The following is a 16,845-nucleotide window of genomic DNA, read 5'->3' on the forward strand; positions in this document are numbered from 1 at the left end:
AACTTAGTCTTCCGCTGATCTGATGAATTGATGTTAGTGTGTGTATGCTGTGGTGGAATACAATATCTGATGATCCTGGCAGGTTTGGGTTAACCGGTGTTAACTCGGTCACCACTCCGGTTCAGTGTGAACGGGGTGTGACATATATAGCTTAAAGAAGAAGATGACTATTTTTTTATTTTGAATCATCTCTTTTAATCTGTGTTGTGCAAAGAGGGTTTGAGCCATAGAATCTCTTATATAGAAATCTAAGTTAGGAGATTACAATTTAATAAACCATCATGCTAACTACTGCGATTGTAAAGGTAACATTTAAAGAGTAACCCAGTGCATGTACGAGGCTCCTGCTACTGCAGGGTTTGGGAGGGGAAAATCACCGAAACTTAGATTTTCTTGAATATAACCAAAGAAAAAAAAATCATCTTTTCGAATATAACCCAGTGCACTATTATTGCCGAAACATTGAAACTTAGATTTTTTGTAATATTCAAAAAAAATTATTTTTTTGAATATAACCCAGTGCACGAGGCTCCTGCTAATGTAAGGCCTGGGAGTTCTACACACCTTGTTTTTGTGAGTTTGAGCTCAATTTTGTAAAGCTCAAAGGGGCTTACAGTAGAAAAGTTCACTATTATCGCCGGAGACCACTAGGTTGTTGTATCTTGGAGGCCAATTCGCATTAATCTGGTTGCACCATAGGTTTTAAGGAAAAGTGTCCATTGGTAACACCTCATCTTTCATTATTATCTTTATCTAGATCATTTTAAATCTCCAGAGGACATGCATTTTCCTAAAAATAGATAAGTTATATATCTCTCACTAATCTTCTTATTACAACTATGACAACATTGTCTAAACAACTGGCCGAGACCTCATTCAAGAAAGTTTGCTGATTCAAGAGTTTAAGCAATGAAAACCTTTAAACTCTGCTGCTGTTGTACCAAAGGTTGCTGAAATAAGGTTTTAAAAAACTGCAGATTCGTTGACAAAATAAGTTTGTCGAAATACCATTTAAACAAATTGACAAGAAGCATTGTGGGCCTCAGTACTTGGAGGACCACCGACACTCTTTAATGATCCATCCAGGAACTGAGAGGTCTTGAAAACGAATCCCTATGTTGGTAGCTGTTGGGATGTGTATCCAAACTCTCCCAACACTTGGATAATAATTGAAAAATACAGTCGCTGGAAAAGAACCAGATAACCGCGTGACAACCCCACCTCACGGTCCTCACCCCACCCCAATTGCAAAGAAGCTGGCAGAGTGACAGGTTCTATTGCCCATTACAACTTTAATTCTGTAAGTCCAATACGTGCCGACAACAATTATGAGTTGGAGGAAGTAATAGTCCAGCCTGTGTCTTTGCATTTAATTGAAAGAGGTATGCGATGTATGGCATTAAAGAGGGGAGAGAGAGAAGGAAGGGAAGGGGAGGTGGGGGGGGGGGTGGTGGGACTTGTGACGGCCAGCGCGTTGGCTTGTAGCACTAGCTTGCAGCCTGAGCAGGCGCAAGGAATTTGTGTGAGAGAATCTAATGCTTAACACATTGACTTGAAAGTACTAGCTTGCAAAGTTGCAGGCTCTGCTTGAAAAGTAGGCGTCAGAGAAATGTGGATGGTCTAAGGATTGACTTTATCACATATGTCCCTTCCCCCCCTCTCTCTTTCCTTTATTTTCCTATCATTTCCTTTACTCCACCCCTCCGATGTGTGTGATTAAAGTCCTCTTGGACAGTTCCCCAGTTAGTAATAACAATAAAATGTATGAGAGAGAAAGTGTTATATAAACCTCCCTCCATTCCCTAGCCGATTTCACTACTTTCTTATGGATAAAACAAGCATGGCATCCCAACTCGACAATCGCTTCCCCTCTGTCAGACTTCTATTATTCGTTGCCGTTGTAGTCTTTGTGCGATGGAGAACACAGGCGAACATTGTAGGTTGATGATTTGAGACTTATGTTACCCATTCATTGGCACACATGGAAATGTAGGTAGTATTTTGGAAACATTTTTGTGGAACCAGATCCTCTCCAACGTACTAGTGTGTATTCGATGGCTTCGTAGTACTAGGGATGCATGCCTGGGTACTTCCAACTAGGGGTGTCAATCAGTCGGTTTGATTCATTTTTGGTTTGGGTTGAATTGTTTCGATATTGTGGGAATGGTGAAGCCAAAACCAAACCAATAAGGAAATTTTGGTTTCGGTTTGGGTTTGATTTCCAGTTTCGATTTTGGCCCTATTTGGGTTCAGATTGCCATACAAATTTATACAGAATTATACAAAAACCTGGTTTTTTTTATGAGCTTTGGACTGATTTTGGTTTCCTACTAGTTTGGTTTTGGTTTCGATCTGGGTTTTTAATTGGTTTCCATTTGGTTTTGTTTTCGTTCAATTTTCTATGTAATTTAGTTTAGTTTTGGGGTCATAATATCCCAAGACAAAACCAGCCCAATAAGACTTCGATTCGATTTGATCCAGACTATTTCTAGTTCGGTCCGATCGATTTTACCAGTTTGGGCTAGGTATTGATACCTCTACTGCCAGCCTTTTGGATGTAAACTGGTGTGCAGGAGCATGATTCGAGGAATCGAATCAGTATCGACCATATGAATCTGATTATCGGTACTGATAATATGTGAATGAGAGGTCATTTTCAAGCTGTTGATTCACTTTTTAGCATTTTTGTAAATTTATCATTTTACCTTTCAATATGTCCCATTTCCCAAAGAATACACCTGGATTGTTTGATGAATAAAAAGCGGTGGGAAACTTATGAAGTGGGTCTCACATGTTGTGACTTAGGTTGATAAGAAAAAGAAAATAAATAATGGAATATGTAATTTTTAGTGGGGTCCATCACTATGGGAAAGAGAGGAAAATGAAATGAAATAGAATTCTATGGGAAAGAGATAATATATGAATAAAGAGATAGATACAAAACAAATTTTCCATGAAGTCTTTTTGATAGGATTTCAAAATTGAATGGGGTAGGAAAAGTTAACTACCACATATTATTGCATTAAATGATCTAGTCTTGAAAAATTTCTAACCCCAACAAACAAAGAGCGAAGGTTTTTAGTCTTTAGAGGACCTCATCTTCCCATCTCTTCTTGTCTTTTCCTCTTTTTTCCATCAAACAAATTAGGCAGAAAAATTAGGGGATAAAAAAAAAGAGGTTACACTGGCCTCTTGAGGGGTGTCAATAAGAAAATCTCATTATTAAAAATGATAAGAGAAATGACATGTTTGTGAGAAAAAGATGTTTCAATGTTGTTTAATTAAAAAAAGAAATGCATGTAGACACTCACCCATAATGGACTAATCAAGACTTCTACATTATCCAAATTTCAAAATACCTCAACTAACATATGATAGCTCCCGGAAATAATAATATAAGCCACCAAAGATTAATGGAAGAGTCTTGTTGTAACCAAGATTGATAAAAGTAAATTGTTACTTTACTTTTTTACCCTTCAGTATAATTCATTATTTTTTCAATTGATGCAAATCCTATATTTTCATACGCATATATGAAAATTATATATGCAGATTTTAACAATCACATAATTTATTTTTCTCATAGTTAATTTAGCATTTGCAAGAAAAAGTTTGGACTCTTACAACCACAGTGAGACAACATCTTTTGTGAGAAAGAGGCTCGATTGTAAAAAGTAGGTGAGAGAGATGACATGGTTTGTGAGGAATAGATATTATAAAAAAATGTTTGCCTGTGTGTCAATGATGTCAATGATGTTTAATTAAAAAACGAAAACACACGTACACACTCACCCATAATCGACTAATCAAGGCTTCTCCTACATTATCCAAATTTCAAAATACCTCAACTAACATATGATGATAGCTCATGAAGTAATAATATAAAAAAAGCAAAGATTAATAAAAGAATCTTATTGTAACCAAGTTTGATGAAAAGAGATTGTAATAACCCAAGGGGGTAGCTCAGTTGGTGAGCAACAAACTTGGTACGAGCCGTAAATTCGAACGGCCTAAATTCAACTTCCACTTGGCATACATTGGGCCACTCACACTGGGGGGTGTTTAGTGCTGTTCACTTCAGTGAAAGTTAAATAGTTCTCATTCAACCCCATTATGACCCAATTCATACGATTGTGGGGCTAGTATAGGCCCGCGGGACTATTCAAGCCAAAGGTCTAAATACTTGTTGTTAGCAAAAAAAAAAAAAGAGATTGTAACCTTATTTTTTTGCTCAACATGATACATTGTTTTTCAATAGCAGTAAATCCTCTCATTTCACTTCCATATTTGAAAAACATTTTAACAATGACATAATGACAAGTTGTGAACAAGGGCCTTGTGTACTTGGTAGAGTGTGGAGTGTTAAAACCCATCTCATCTGGAGATCTTGGGTTTATGTCTCTTATTTCACATCTTCACTCCCCTCATAGAATAGGATTAAAGTAGGACTTATCCCTCCCCTCCAACCCGCCCTCTCAAAAAAAAAAAAGACATAATGATAAGTCATTTTTAAATTATTTAAATTTTTTTTTTTAAATCATACATTAAACAACGATTAAGAATAAGATAACAGAAATTATAATATCTTATTTCATCAATTTGGTAACAAGAAGATGCACTCAATCAATATTAATAACTCAAGATTCAGAAGAAATAATTCCGAACAACCTAAAAACAGCTCTAACAAACTAAAGTAGGTGAAGAAGGAATTGATAGATGACTAGCTAAAATAAAAGGCTCTTGAGTCCCCAATAATGAAAAATCATCGCCTACAAATTAATTTTATTAAACTTTCCCCCACATAGAGAAAGTTGCTTTCTGATTATGACATTTGAAGCCAAAGGGTCCCTGACCATTTGAGAGAGAGAGAGAGAGCCTTTCTCTCCATTGTTGTAGGGAAAGGGAGAAAAGGGTAGCAATGACAGTGTTAATTGTACATGTCATGTTCTTCAAAGCATATTTGCAAGAACTCTCTCCATCTCCATTCCTGACTCGATCAGAAGATTTTCTGTCCCCATGATCCCATCACAACCAAGGAAAGCAATTATGTTACTTGTTTTTGGTTGTAGTTACTCTTTTGAATATTCAACTCCTTACATAGGGAGAAGAATTATCCTCTCTACATGAGATCCCACCGCCTAAACAACATTTAAAGTTAGTGTAATTAATTCAGCATCGAATCATGATCTGATACTCATTGACAATGGAATCTCGTGTGGAAAGGTCAACCCGTGGTGAGAGGATCATGACTGGAATTTATCGTATATGTGTAGATGCAACAAGATGTAACACACACAAACATAATGGACTAGTAAAGACTTGCCTCACATTATCCAAATTTCAAAGAATACCTCAAGTAACATATGATAGTTTCGAAATAATAATATAAACAAGCAAATATTAATGAAAAAATCCTTTATCACAAAATACATGATAGCTCCTGCCAATGATATAAATTAGCAATGATTAATGGAAGAATCCTTTAACCCCCAAAAAATAAAATACAAGAAAAATCTTATTATAACCAAGATTGATGAAAATAGTTTGTTACTTTACTTTTTTATCCTTTTAAGTATAACATATTGTTTTTTCAATGAAAGTAAATTCAGACATTTTACTTGCATAATTGAAAAATATGCAGCCTTTAACAATGATATAATAATAAATCTTTTTTTTTTTTCAAAATATTTTTAAAAAACTATTTTTTTATATTAAATAATTTTTAAAAATACGACAAGAACAAATAAAGGAAAAAAGGTTACTATTTCTTATATCATCATTTTGATAATGACAAGATAGAGTCAAGACAAAAAAAAAAAAAAATAATAGAGTCAATATTCGAGAGAAACATCTCCATCGAAATCTATCCCAAATATAAGAGAGAAAAAAATGGTGAAAAATGAATAAAGAGATGCCCAACTAAAGTAGAAGGCTCTTGAGTTCCGAATAATGTAAAAGTGTGGCTACATAATCCCTTTCATTTTTTAGATTTCCCTCCACATGAAGGTGTTGCCATTTGGAATGGAAAAAAAGGGTAGCAAAGGGAGTGTTAAGTCTCTTGACTATATATGTCTGTTCTTAGAATATTGCAAGAGCTCTCACTACCCCACTTCTCACCTCTCCACCACCATTGCAAGCCAATCAAAATATTTTGAAAACTATTTTTACCTTTATATTAAATAAGTTTTAAAAGTCCGACAAGAAACAATAAAGGAAAATAGGTTACTATTTCTTATATCATCATTTTTATAATGACAAGATAGAGTCAAGATTCTACCCCCCCCCCAAAAAAAAGACTCAAAATTAATAGTCAATATAGGAGAGAAACATCTCCATAGAATCCTATCCCAAATCTAAGAGAAAAAAAAATGGTGAAAAAGGAATAGAGAGATGCTCAACTAAAGTAAAAAAGGCTCTTAAGACATGCACAAATTAGACATTGCTCCAAATATGACATTGAATAGAGCAGATTGGAATTCCAAGATCTAGGTAGCAGACGTCATCTAGTTGTGTCTACTTTATTACTATTTTTATGATTTAATTCCTATCATTTTTTTTTTTTTCAATCCTTGCTTGAATCCATGTAGTCGACCCTTTTAAGTTGAGATAAAATTTTGTTGTTGTTGTATATCAACTCCCAACATGGGTAGAAGCATAACTTCTCTCCACATAAGATCCCACTGATTAAGGATTATAAACTATGAGCCAAACCTAATAACTCATCGGTGACTCATGGTCTGATATCCATTCATGATGAAATCTTATGTAAGGTCACTCCATGGGGAGAGGATGAAGCTTTGCTTCTTTTTCTTTTTTTTTTTTTTTTTTTTTGGGGAAAAGGATCAAAACTCAAACGTATATGTATGTGTCAATTAGATGCGACAAGATCCTACAGTTTTAGGCAGAAAACTTCACTGTTAACACAGTGATGTGCATTGGATGGAGGGTAGGGTAGGGTAGGGTAGGGTGGGGAGTGGGGAAGGAATCTCTGATGCCATATGAGGACGATGGTACACCGACAATTTGAGCAACTTTATTCTCAAAAAATAACCAAATCAATTATCTCCGAAATTATTTCCCATAAAATAACCAAAACCAACCATGACGTGTCACCCTTAATTTTATGAATGGTAAGCATTAGATTGTCATGGGATCTCACTATCACAGTAGAAAGTCATTATGGGCATTTTGGTAATTTTACTAAACCTTCTTTTCTTAAGGGAAGAGAAGCCGGATAGGATAATGGTAGAGCCTATTCTTTAGCTCATCCACAAAAATAAAAACCAGAGAAAAATTAAGAATCTGAGACTTCAAGAGGACTCCTCAAGCCTCAATGGTCTTCTTTAATTTTTCAACTCTGGTTTTCTTTTAGAATTCCAATTTTTTGTTTATATATATAACCCATATGAATCTATTTTTCTTCATCTTCTCTTCATCATTCTTCTTAATTTGTTGCCTCCAATGAAGAAGCCTCATCTGATTGAGGTTCCTCATGGGAGGATAGCCCTTTCCAATACCCCAAAATTGATTCTCATAGTTACCTTTTCCCTAATTCTTATCACCATTGTCCCTATCTTTCTCTTTGATTATCCATCCTTAATTTCCTCCTCATTCACCTTCCATTCTAATAATTTGTCCCCACTTCCTTCCTCTTCTCTTGCAGAGTATTCGAATGAGGCGTCGCCGTCGCTGTCGGCGGCGACGGTGACAAAGAAATGTGATTTATTTAAAGGGGAATGGGTTCCTTTTCCAGGGGAACCTTACTATACAAATGAGACCTGTGGAGAAATCTATGATCATCAGAATTGTCTTAAGTTTGGGAGGCCTGATACTGGTTTTTTGAAATGGAGATGGAAGCCTTATGAATGTGAGTTAACTCGGTTCAACACAATGCTATTTTTCAAGATTGTTAGAGGGAAGTCTTTGGCCTTCGTTGGAGATTCTATGGCAAGAAACCAACTGCAGTCATTGTTGTGCCTATTATCTAAGGTGAGTCCTCATGAACCTTTAAAATGTTCAAGGCATTACTTTTGAGTAGAGTAATTGTTTAATGGCTTCCGTTTGTGAGGGCCAATAGGAGTGCATAAGGAAGCATCAACAAAGATGTTATTTTTTCATTTCATGTTGTGTGGTCGTCATTTCGTCCCATGTGCCTGAGTGTAGGGCCACATTTCACCATAAAAATCATTTTCTCAATTTTTGTATTCGAACAAAGTTTTCTGTCGGTGAGAAATTGATGCATCACAAACATAGTGGTTACGCAATGACCACCGTACCTCTCCTAGGAATGAGTCCACATCCTCTGCAGTAGTCATAATAATATTGTAAGTATCTGACCCGTTAGAGCATCCGGACACACACTTCAAGGGGCTCTTAGCCATCGAATGTCCACTGCATCGATGTGCTGCAGAGGATGTGGAGGCCTATGTGTAGGCACAGGGGCCTCGGAGCCTCTAGCATACAAAAGAAAAACAGTATTTTTTTTATTTTTTTCGAGAAATGGTTTCGACTCTCTATGGGTATTCATCTTTTCTTTAATAGGGATAGAAATGTCTTTTCATGGGAGGAGAAGAGAATAGGCTCACGCAACGAACCTAATCCCTTTCCCTTTTGTCGAGGTGGTTGGGTTGATCGTCAATAAAGGGCCACTTAAAAGTATGACATATTAGGTGCACATCCATTAATGTAAGGGGATGCAAAGTGGGCCCAAGTACCATTCTCGTAGAGTACGTTCAGCCAAGAGCCAGCTCAGCCCACATGAGCGTTGGAAATTAGGCCCAGATAGGCCCATCCCCTTGGCCAAAATTACTTTCATACCCTCATAATACAGTAGGGTTGAGAAACCCATCAAAGAGCCAGCTAGTATGTGTAGTTACCATGGGAAAATAGAAGTTGAGACGTGAGAGTTCCTTTTTGGATTTAGATCTTCTCCAACTCTTTAGTGTGTAAATCTTGTGTAATTCTCTATATGTGCATGCGATATTTGTGAATTTTGAAAATTTACAGATGTCACGTTCAAGAGAGAATTATACAAAAATTACACGATTAAGAATTAAAGACGATCAGGATCTTCTTTTTTTGGATCAAGGGAGGGGACTAGAGACAAGGTTATCAAAATAGGAATTGGAGATTGAATCACTTTCTGGTCTATTCTACTTTCTCTTAGATCCATTAATTGTGCAAACTTACAGGTTTAGGTGACCTTAAAAAGTTGTGAGATTAGATTCTCACCGACACTGAAAAGTGCATAAACCAAAACTCCCAGTTTCTCTAGGGACTAGTAACTTTATGGGAAAGGACAATCTAAATCATCTTTAATAGTCTTTAGTCTTTATTTGCTTTTGAAAGCACTGAACCTGTCATCTTCTTCAATTACATCATTGCTCTTGGTTGGCCACCAACCAAACTTGATTTTCCAGAGCATTTGAAGAAAATCCAAAATAAACTCCTTTTTCCATAACGGATCCATCCATGGTTTCAAATATCCGTATCGTATCGGCCATATCATATTTGTATCGGCTGAGACCAATCCCTGATCCAGATCGATTATCTATATCGTTTTAGAGGTAAAACAATAAAAAAACTTACTTTCTCTGAAAAGTAACAAGTAAAAGTGATCAATACCCACCAATCTGATCCGGATCCAGATCCGATTGGTAATGGCTTACTAAATCTATGGATCCATCATATCTAAGAAGATAATTTATTTAAAGGAAAGGCACCATCTTTTTTTATGATAAGAAACTTCATTACGTGAATAGAACAGTTCTTACATTCTTACATTTTTAAAAATTGAAGTAGAGTACTTACAAAGTCTTGATTTCACTGCCCCACTTAAGCTTATGGGGAATAGATACCTCATCCCTGTTCTCTTTTCAAAATGTACAACTTCAAAAACATTCCATAAGCTTAGAAACATCAAAGAATAAGTTAAACATCTCCCAAGGCCACCCTTTTCATATTTGCTTGCTTGAGTCATTCAACAACTTCTTGACAATCCATCCAAACTACTGAATGACATTATTATGGAAACTCCATAAATAATAGAAAGTTATCTCTAGGACAGAAAAGATACAATGCTTATCAGCTTTAGATAAAGTAGGATCCATGAGTATAGATTCTAAAAAACATGGAAATGTTTAAAGCAATGAGATAAATGATATATTTAGATTTTATACCCATAGATTCAGCAGCCAAAACTCTTTTAGAGAAATCACAAGAGAAGAAAATATGCCACTTCATTTCTAATTCCTTTTGACAAAAGCAACAAAGAGGATCCACATTTGAGAAAGTAGAGATTTTAGATTTAGCAGCTATCACAAGTGAAATGACAAGATTTTATTATATCATTCGAGTTTTCTTTGTTTAACACACTTTTCGAGTATAAATGTGAAATGACAAGATTTTATAATCTTTTCACCAACTTTGGTTACGACAAAAATTTTCCTTACATATAATGACAATATTTACTAAAGAATACATTTTCAGATTCTCGTCATTGATAAAGCTTTGTGTTATTTATATTATTAGTTAGGACTCTGTCAAATGACAAACAAACAAATACCAAGATCTGTCTGCTTATGTGCTTGGACAATTGACTCATCTCCATTTTACAATAAAAAAGAAATGCTCCAGTAGATAAACATGAGATTATTATGACAGTTTGTTTGTCAACCTCTAAAATATTTTGGTGGGGGTGGGGGGACTTAATTTTTGGTTTCTTTGTATAACAAATAATGTTTAATTTGAGCTGATACCATAAATTTATCAACTTTTGCATGAGAAAATGATACCTAGGAAAAAAACACTCCATTTCCCAAAAGATTAGCATTTAGGAACATATCTCTATACTGCCAATAGTTACAAACATCACTTTACTGTCTGGCTAAACTAGGACAAGGCAAATTGCATCAATTTGGCTGAGGAAATTATTTCTTTGGGAGGGGAGAGAAGTCAAGGTTTCTTAGTGTCATAACTATACCTTAGAGATGATGTACACTTCTAATATGGCCATATGTGGCTCAAAACAAGGGGATGTAACATGAAGCTGCCTGTACAGTCAGGATCTTTACATGCATGATACCATGATAAAAAGGGGAAAGTGTAAGGTGCAGATATGTTTAACTCATAATAGGACCTAGTTTGTGTGAATGTATTCATTAATTTTTATTGTTTGTTTCATTTTCCACTCCCATGAAACTACCCTGCTGTGTAACAAGAAAGTTAAACTATGTGTTAAGTTTGTCTCAAATTCTTGACCCGTTTTGAAGATTGACCCGCTCCGACATATTTTGGTGGCGATCTGAATGAGAAGTTTTCTGAGATCTGTGATGGAAGCAGAGGGGTTGGGCCAAGTCCAGAGCCCAGTACTCATCTCATATGGGGGTGCGGGGGCTACGCCTCTACGGTATAGTTCAACCGGATTGACCGTGACCCGATTGGTCAAACCGCAACTTGAAGTATATAATGTATTGTTGTCTTATTGAGAAAGTCATTGTATTTTGGGGTTTTTTCGAGTTAAGGTTCCAGGGCAAGTTTTCTCGCCGCTGCTTGGGTGTAATCTCTCTTCTGCATGGTGAAACATCTTCTTTTTCACCCGAGAACATAGCACACCACACCGGTGTTTGAACTTCGTTAAATCTTTATGTTGTGCTGATCTATTGTCTGTTTATGCTCGTATTTTTCTTGATGTTTGCTCTGACACTACATATCCTCTGTATTTTCAGGTGCCAGTAGATGTTTCTTACCTGCCAGACGGAAAAACCAAACGGTGGCTGTACACCGACTACAACTTCACCATCATATTCTTCTGGTCACCACACCTAGTTAAAACCACGGAAGATGACAGACCCAAAGGTCCACTTCTCTTTCCTCTCGTGAACATTTATGTAGATGAGTTTGATAAGTCCTGGACAAACCAGATCCCCAAGTTGGATTATGTGATTGTTTCAGCTGCACAGTGGTTCTGGAGGCCATCCATGTTTTATGAAAAGGGTAAGATGGTTGGATGCTTTGACTGTAAAGACAAAAATATTAAAGACCTTACCCTGTTCTATGGGTACAGCAGGGCCTTCCGAACTGCCTTGAGAGCCATTTATGAAGACCAGAACTTCAATGGAATCACATTTCTGAGGACTTACTCTCCTGGTCACTTTGATAATGGTGCATGGAATGAGGGTGGTACCTGTACAAAGACAAGACCCTACATGAGCAATGAGAAGAAATTAGAGGGATTTGAAGAATGGTTCTATAAGACCCAATTGGAGGAATTTAGAACTGCAGAGAGTGAGGGGAAGAAGAGAGGTTTGAAGTTTAGATTATTAGATACTACTCAAGCTATGTTGCTGAGACCAGATGGACATCCTGGGCTATACGGACATCCGCCGGAAGAGAAGAGAAATGTCTCTGATTGTGTCCACTGGTGCTTGCCAGGTCCCACTGATACATGGAACGAATTCTTGTTACATATATTGAGGATGGAGAGTGAAATTACAGAGACAGAAACCATCAGATAAGTGATAGATGAGAAAAAGGTAAGGTTTTGAAAATTTAGTGTAGACTTACATTCAAATGTCACTGGGTAGGTCTGAGACCAGCTTTCTCAAATAATGCAAGACAGCTGAGTAGGAGTGATCTATGTGAGAATTTTTGTGTAAATAAAATGAAAAAACTAGTTGATGCTTTACTTCTTTGGGTTCAGATATGCTTAGGTGATCTAAATGATACTTAAGTTAATGTTTCAGTGCACTCCATTGCCCACGAAGATGACCAGCTGAGCTTAAACATCATAAGCATTTGTTTATGGGTCCGCCAATGTGTGTGTGTGCACTGCTTGAATGCGTATTTTAATTCTTGAAAACCATTAAACTTGCAGTTTGAAGGAAAGAAAGCTCTGCTAACTCTTCCCTTTGTCAAAGCTATAGGTATGTTCAATCATCACTATAAAATAAATCACAACAGATCTGGATGCTCTCTGTAATACTTGGAAGATCAACATAAATAAATTTCCTGCAAAAGTTAAAAGAGTAAAAAATGTACCCCCACCCAATTTTTTTCTGCAGGGAAGCAGTCACCCCCTTCTGTTTCAAGAACTTCATTCAGTAAAGGAGGTAAAATCATGAAAATACTTCTCTACTTAACAGTCCTTGCAAAATTTAGAAAAAAGGAATTGTCCATCAAGACAAGATCAACCCCGAGTGTGGATTAGGTTCTCATACGGTCTGATCCACACAATTCATACGTGAATGATTTTGGTACGAGAATCTTATCCGCTTTCATCAACCCTGACTGATAATGGTCCTAAATGTACCAATTTGACAGCACTTTCCAATTATCCCAACCCCACATTCCCATATGCCCTTATCTCAGTACCCCCAATGATTTTTCTCCATACCTACTATAATCGTCATCCAACATTGGTATCCAGGTCAACCAACTGAATCCCCATATGAACTACAGCACCATGTTGCAGTATTTCTACTGATGCACGTCGAAGATTGCTGCAGTTTAGTGGCCATGGTTGGCAAGGTGACTTGGCAACCCAAGGTGTTTCGGAAGAACCTAGGCGACAGGGTGTCTGCCTGGTGTCACCTAGGTTCCTTGGGCGTGCATTATATGGGATATAGTAATGATTACTTTATATATTATGTTTATATCCAATAATTGTCATGTCAATGCAATATGATATAATTATGCTTGCAATTATCTAATATGAGAAAACCAACATAATAAACAAAGCAAAGGAAATAATATAAGCATATTAAAAAAAATTAAAAAAATTAAAAATAAAAAAATATGAAAAAAAAAAAAGTCAATGCAAACTCGTGACTCGTCAAAAAAACGATATAATATAAGACATGTTGTCATAAGGCTACAAGGTGGCACCTAGGCGTCCAAGACGGTCGAATTTCTTGCATAAACAAAGGATTTTCTTGCATTTTGACGCCTCCGCAATGCCTTGACCACAATGAAATGGGCATCCTAAATGCAATTTTAACTGAAAGCTTCAGAACAGGGGCTGCACCCCCCCATGATGCTCCAATTTTTAGTACAGAATGCAACGTCAGTCCCCATCTTCCATCTCCACATGACATAGCTTAAGAGTGAGATTCTAAAGGGATTCAAACAGAGGAGGGCAGGTGATAATGTAACCAGGTGGGTCCGGGGCAGAGGTCAGTATTAAAGCATCTAGCCTGCTGGTCATTGTGATCCTTACTAGAGAGATGGATAGGATTTCAGATGGATTTATTGGCAAGCCAAATAAACCCACCCAACTATTTAAGTCACATTGGAAGCCTATCTTCAGTCTAACTGTTGGATAGGTTGGTTATCTTTTTTATTGGTCATGTAATAAGTCACAAACATATCTCAATCATATGACCGCTATGCATTCCACTTTTGATCTTGGATCTTCAACTTCTCAACCAATTTATCTCAAGTTGACTTTTCAAACAAATGACCGTATGTGTTTCAGCAAAACTAGTTCTTTTGTAATTTTCTATCATTAATAGACCTGATCAATTTATACTCTTCACAAGATATTGCTTCCTAAACGTATTTTTTGAATCCAATATATATTAATATACAATTCCCATTTTCATCTGAACCCTCCAACTATTTTTTTCTATATATCTTAAACAGAAAGATCTCAACTCTTGGTTCTAAAAATCTCAAGTTCAGTTTAGGGTTATCCCATTGTCTTTGCATCATAATCATAATAAGTACTAAAATATGCACACAACATATATCAGCCACTAATAGCTAGTGACAGAAAGAATAAAATAAAGAATTATGATAGTCAACAAAAGAACAATTGACACTAAACACAAAATCATAAAAATGTCACCTTTAGACAATGCACCATCAAGAAAAACATTTAGGTTGATTTGGGGCTCGTTTGATAACGTTTCAAGAAAAGCGTTTCAGCCATTTCTGGACATGAAACAGAACAAAAAGCGTTTGATAAAACTGTTTCGTTTCACTTGTTTTCAGAAATAGAATTTGAAATTCCTACCTATTTATGGTTAAACGACCCAGGAAAAACAAGTAGAACTTGTTTCGCCATTTCTTGAAATGACTTGTGGTCATTCTTTCGCTGATTACTATCAACTTCCAGAAACATGACTTATCAAACACCTTCAATTCCGTTTCTGTTTCTAGAAACGGAAATTTATGTTTTTGCCGTTTCTTGAACTAAAAATGGCAGAAACATTATCAAACGGGCCCTTAAATGCTTTCAAGAATTTAGTTCAAGCATATCATCAAGGAAGTAGAACATCTAACATATCCACCTGACACATATTAGCAAACAAACATGGCCATGAGCTAGAGGTAGACATCAAGTGTAAAAAGGGGTGGCATTATATAGTACACGGGGGTGTTTAGTGCTCTTCACTGTTTCCAGTGAAAGTTGAATTGTTCTCATTCAACCCCAGTATGACCCAGACCACATGGTTGCGGGATTATTATGGGTTGGCGGGACTAGTCAAGCCGAAGGCTTGTTTACTCGTTAGAAAAAAAAAAAAAAAGTTTCGTTTGGTCATAAAATTTCTTAAATGATTAAATATACTATCTTATTGACAATAAATAACCTTTTATATATATGCAGGTCCTGTAATCTTATTTTTTCGAGAAAAAACTGCAGTCTACAATTTGCGTCATGTATGCTTTAGAAATAGAAGGTAACATTCATGTAACATGCATGGTTTTAAGTATTATATCGTATCGTATTGTATCAGTCAATACATAACTGTATCAGTAGATATATATCTGTATTGGCCCTTATCGATACTATACTACCGATACAATACATGAAAATTTTCAAATCCTTTTGTATCGATATGTATCCTACAATACATACTGATACGCACCGACACACCACCGATACGATAGGATACACATCGATATGTACCGATACTCTATAAAAAATAAAAAATAAGGTGAAATGTACATATCGGTGCATATCAGTATATATCGACACAGTGCGGTACGATCATATAATGGCCAAGATGGATCATTTAAAAAAATATATATATTTTTTGAGGCGTTTAATTCACAATAGATAACCTGGGGCCACAGGGATATGAGGGATTGATAGTTTCTATATTAGCACAGGGCCATGGTTCTATTCTGGTCCCATTGGTAGTGTGATTCAACTTTCTGTTAGCTTCTTTCTCTTTCTGATGTTTTGTATTATGTAGGGGACTGGATGTATCCCTAGAGTGATGGTGGAGGGCACTCCTCCCGTGCCATCAGTTGGATGCTTTTGTTTTGTTTTGCTCTCTCTCTCTCTCTCTCTCTCTCTCTCTCTCTCTCTCTCTCTCCTCTCGGTTTTAGGAGTATGAGAAAAGTTGTAAGTACCCAAAAAAACAAAGGGTCATGGAGTAGATCCACACCTTTTTAGAGAGCCAAACTACAGCTGCCAGTGCTGGCCATATGCATAGCAGCTGCATTATCTTATGTTATTCATCATCATGTTACTAAGGATTAAAGTATTGGTATCGATAGTTGTATCGATCAATTAAAATTAAGATACATATCAGAGTGTATCATATCGTATCAAAGATGCGTTAAAGATATGCACATAAATGGATAGGAAACAATTTTGTATACACTTTTGTATAAGAAAAATGTTAAAAAAAGCTATAGACAATATGTATTATGCATAAACACTAAATTGAGAGTATCGCACTAAGAATCCAAGGTTTGTAGTTATTCCATAAATGTAAAATCCTTGTTCCCAACCTTGATTTCCACTTTAGTTAGAGAGAAAAATGGCTGGCAGTAATATCTTCCACCGTTATGCATTCTAAGCAATGTGTTTCTTTGGGTACATGATTTATATAA

The 16,845-nt window shown here is 36.3% G+C and overlaps 1 protein-coding gene across 1 annotated transcript; it reads left to right on the forward strand.

The window, feature by feature from the left end:
- The first annotated feature begins 7,236 nt into the window (after positions 1 to 7,236).
- Positions 7,237 to 12,685, forward strand: LOC122081724 (protein trichome birefringence-like 19). Its single transcript, XM_042648944.1, has 2 exons — positions 7,237 to 7,989; positions 11,727 to 12,685. The coding sequence occupies exons 1-2, from the start codon at positions 7,462 to 7,464 to the stop codon at positions 12,513 to 12,515; spliced, it is 1,317 nt and encodes a 438-aa protein (XP_042504878.1). The 5' UTR covers positions 7,237 to 7,461; the 3' UTR covers positions 12,516 to 12,685.
- Positions 12,686 to 16,845: the final 4,160 nt, after the last annotated feature.

This window comes from Macadamia integrifolia, chromosome 1, assembly GCF_013358625.1.
Source record: "Macadamia integrifolia cultivar HAES 741 chromosome 1, SCU_Mint_v3, whole genome shotgun sequence".
Taxonomy (NCBI): domain Eukaryota; kingdom Viridiplantae; phylum Streptophyta; class Magnoliopsida; order Proteales; family Proteaceae; genus Macadamia; species Macadamia integrifolia.

Bases quoted from the DNA above. Each gene is read 5' to 3' on its own strand.
- LOC122081724 (XM_042648944.1), top strand. From the start codon at position 7,462: ATGAAGAAGCCTCATCTGATTGAGGTTCCTCATGGGAGGATAGCCCTT. The intron at 7,990-11,726 runs GTGAGTCCTCAT...CTGTATTTTCAG, and splicing joins TGTTGTGCCTATTATCTAAG to GTGCCAGTAGATGTTTCTTA.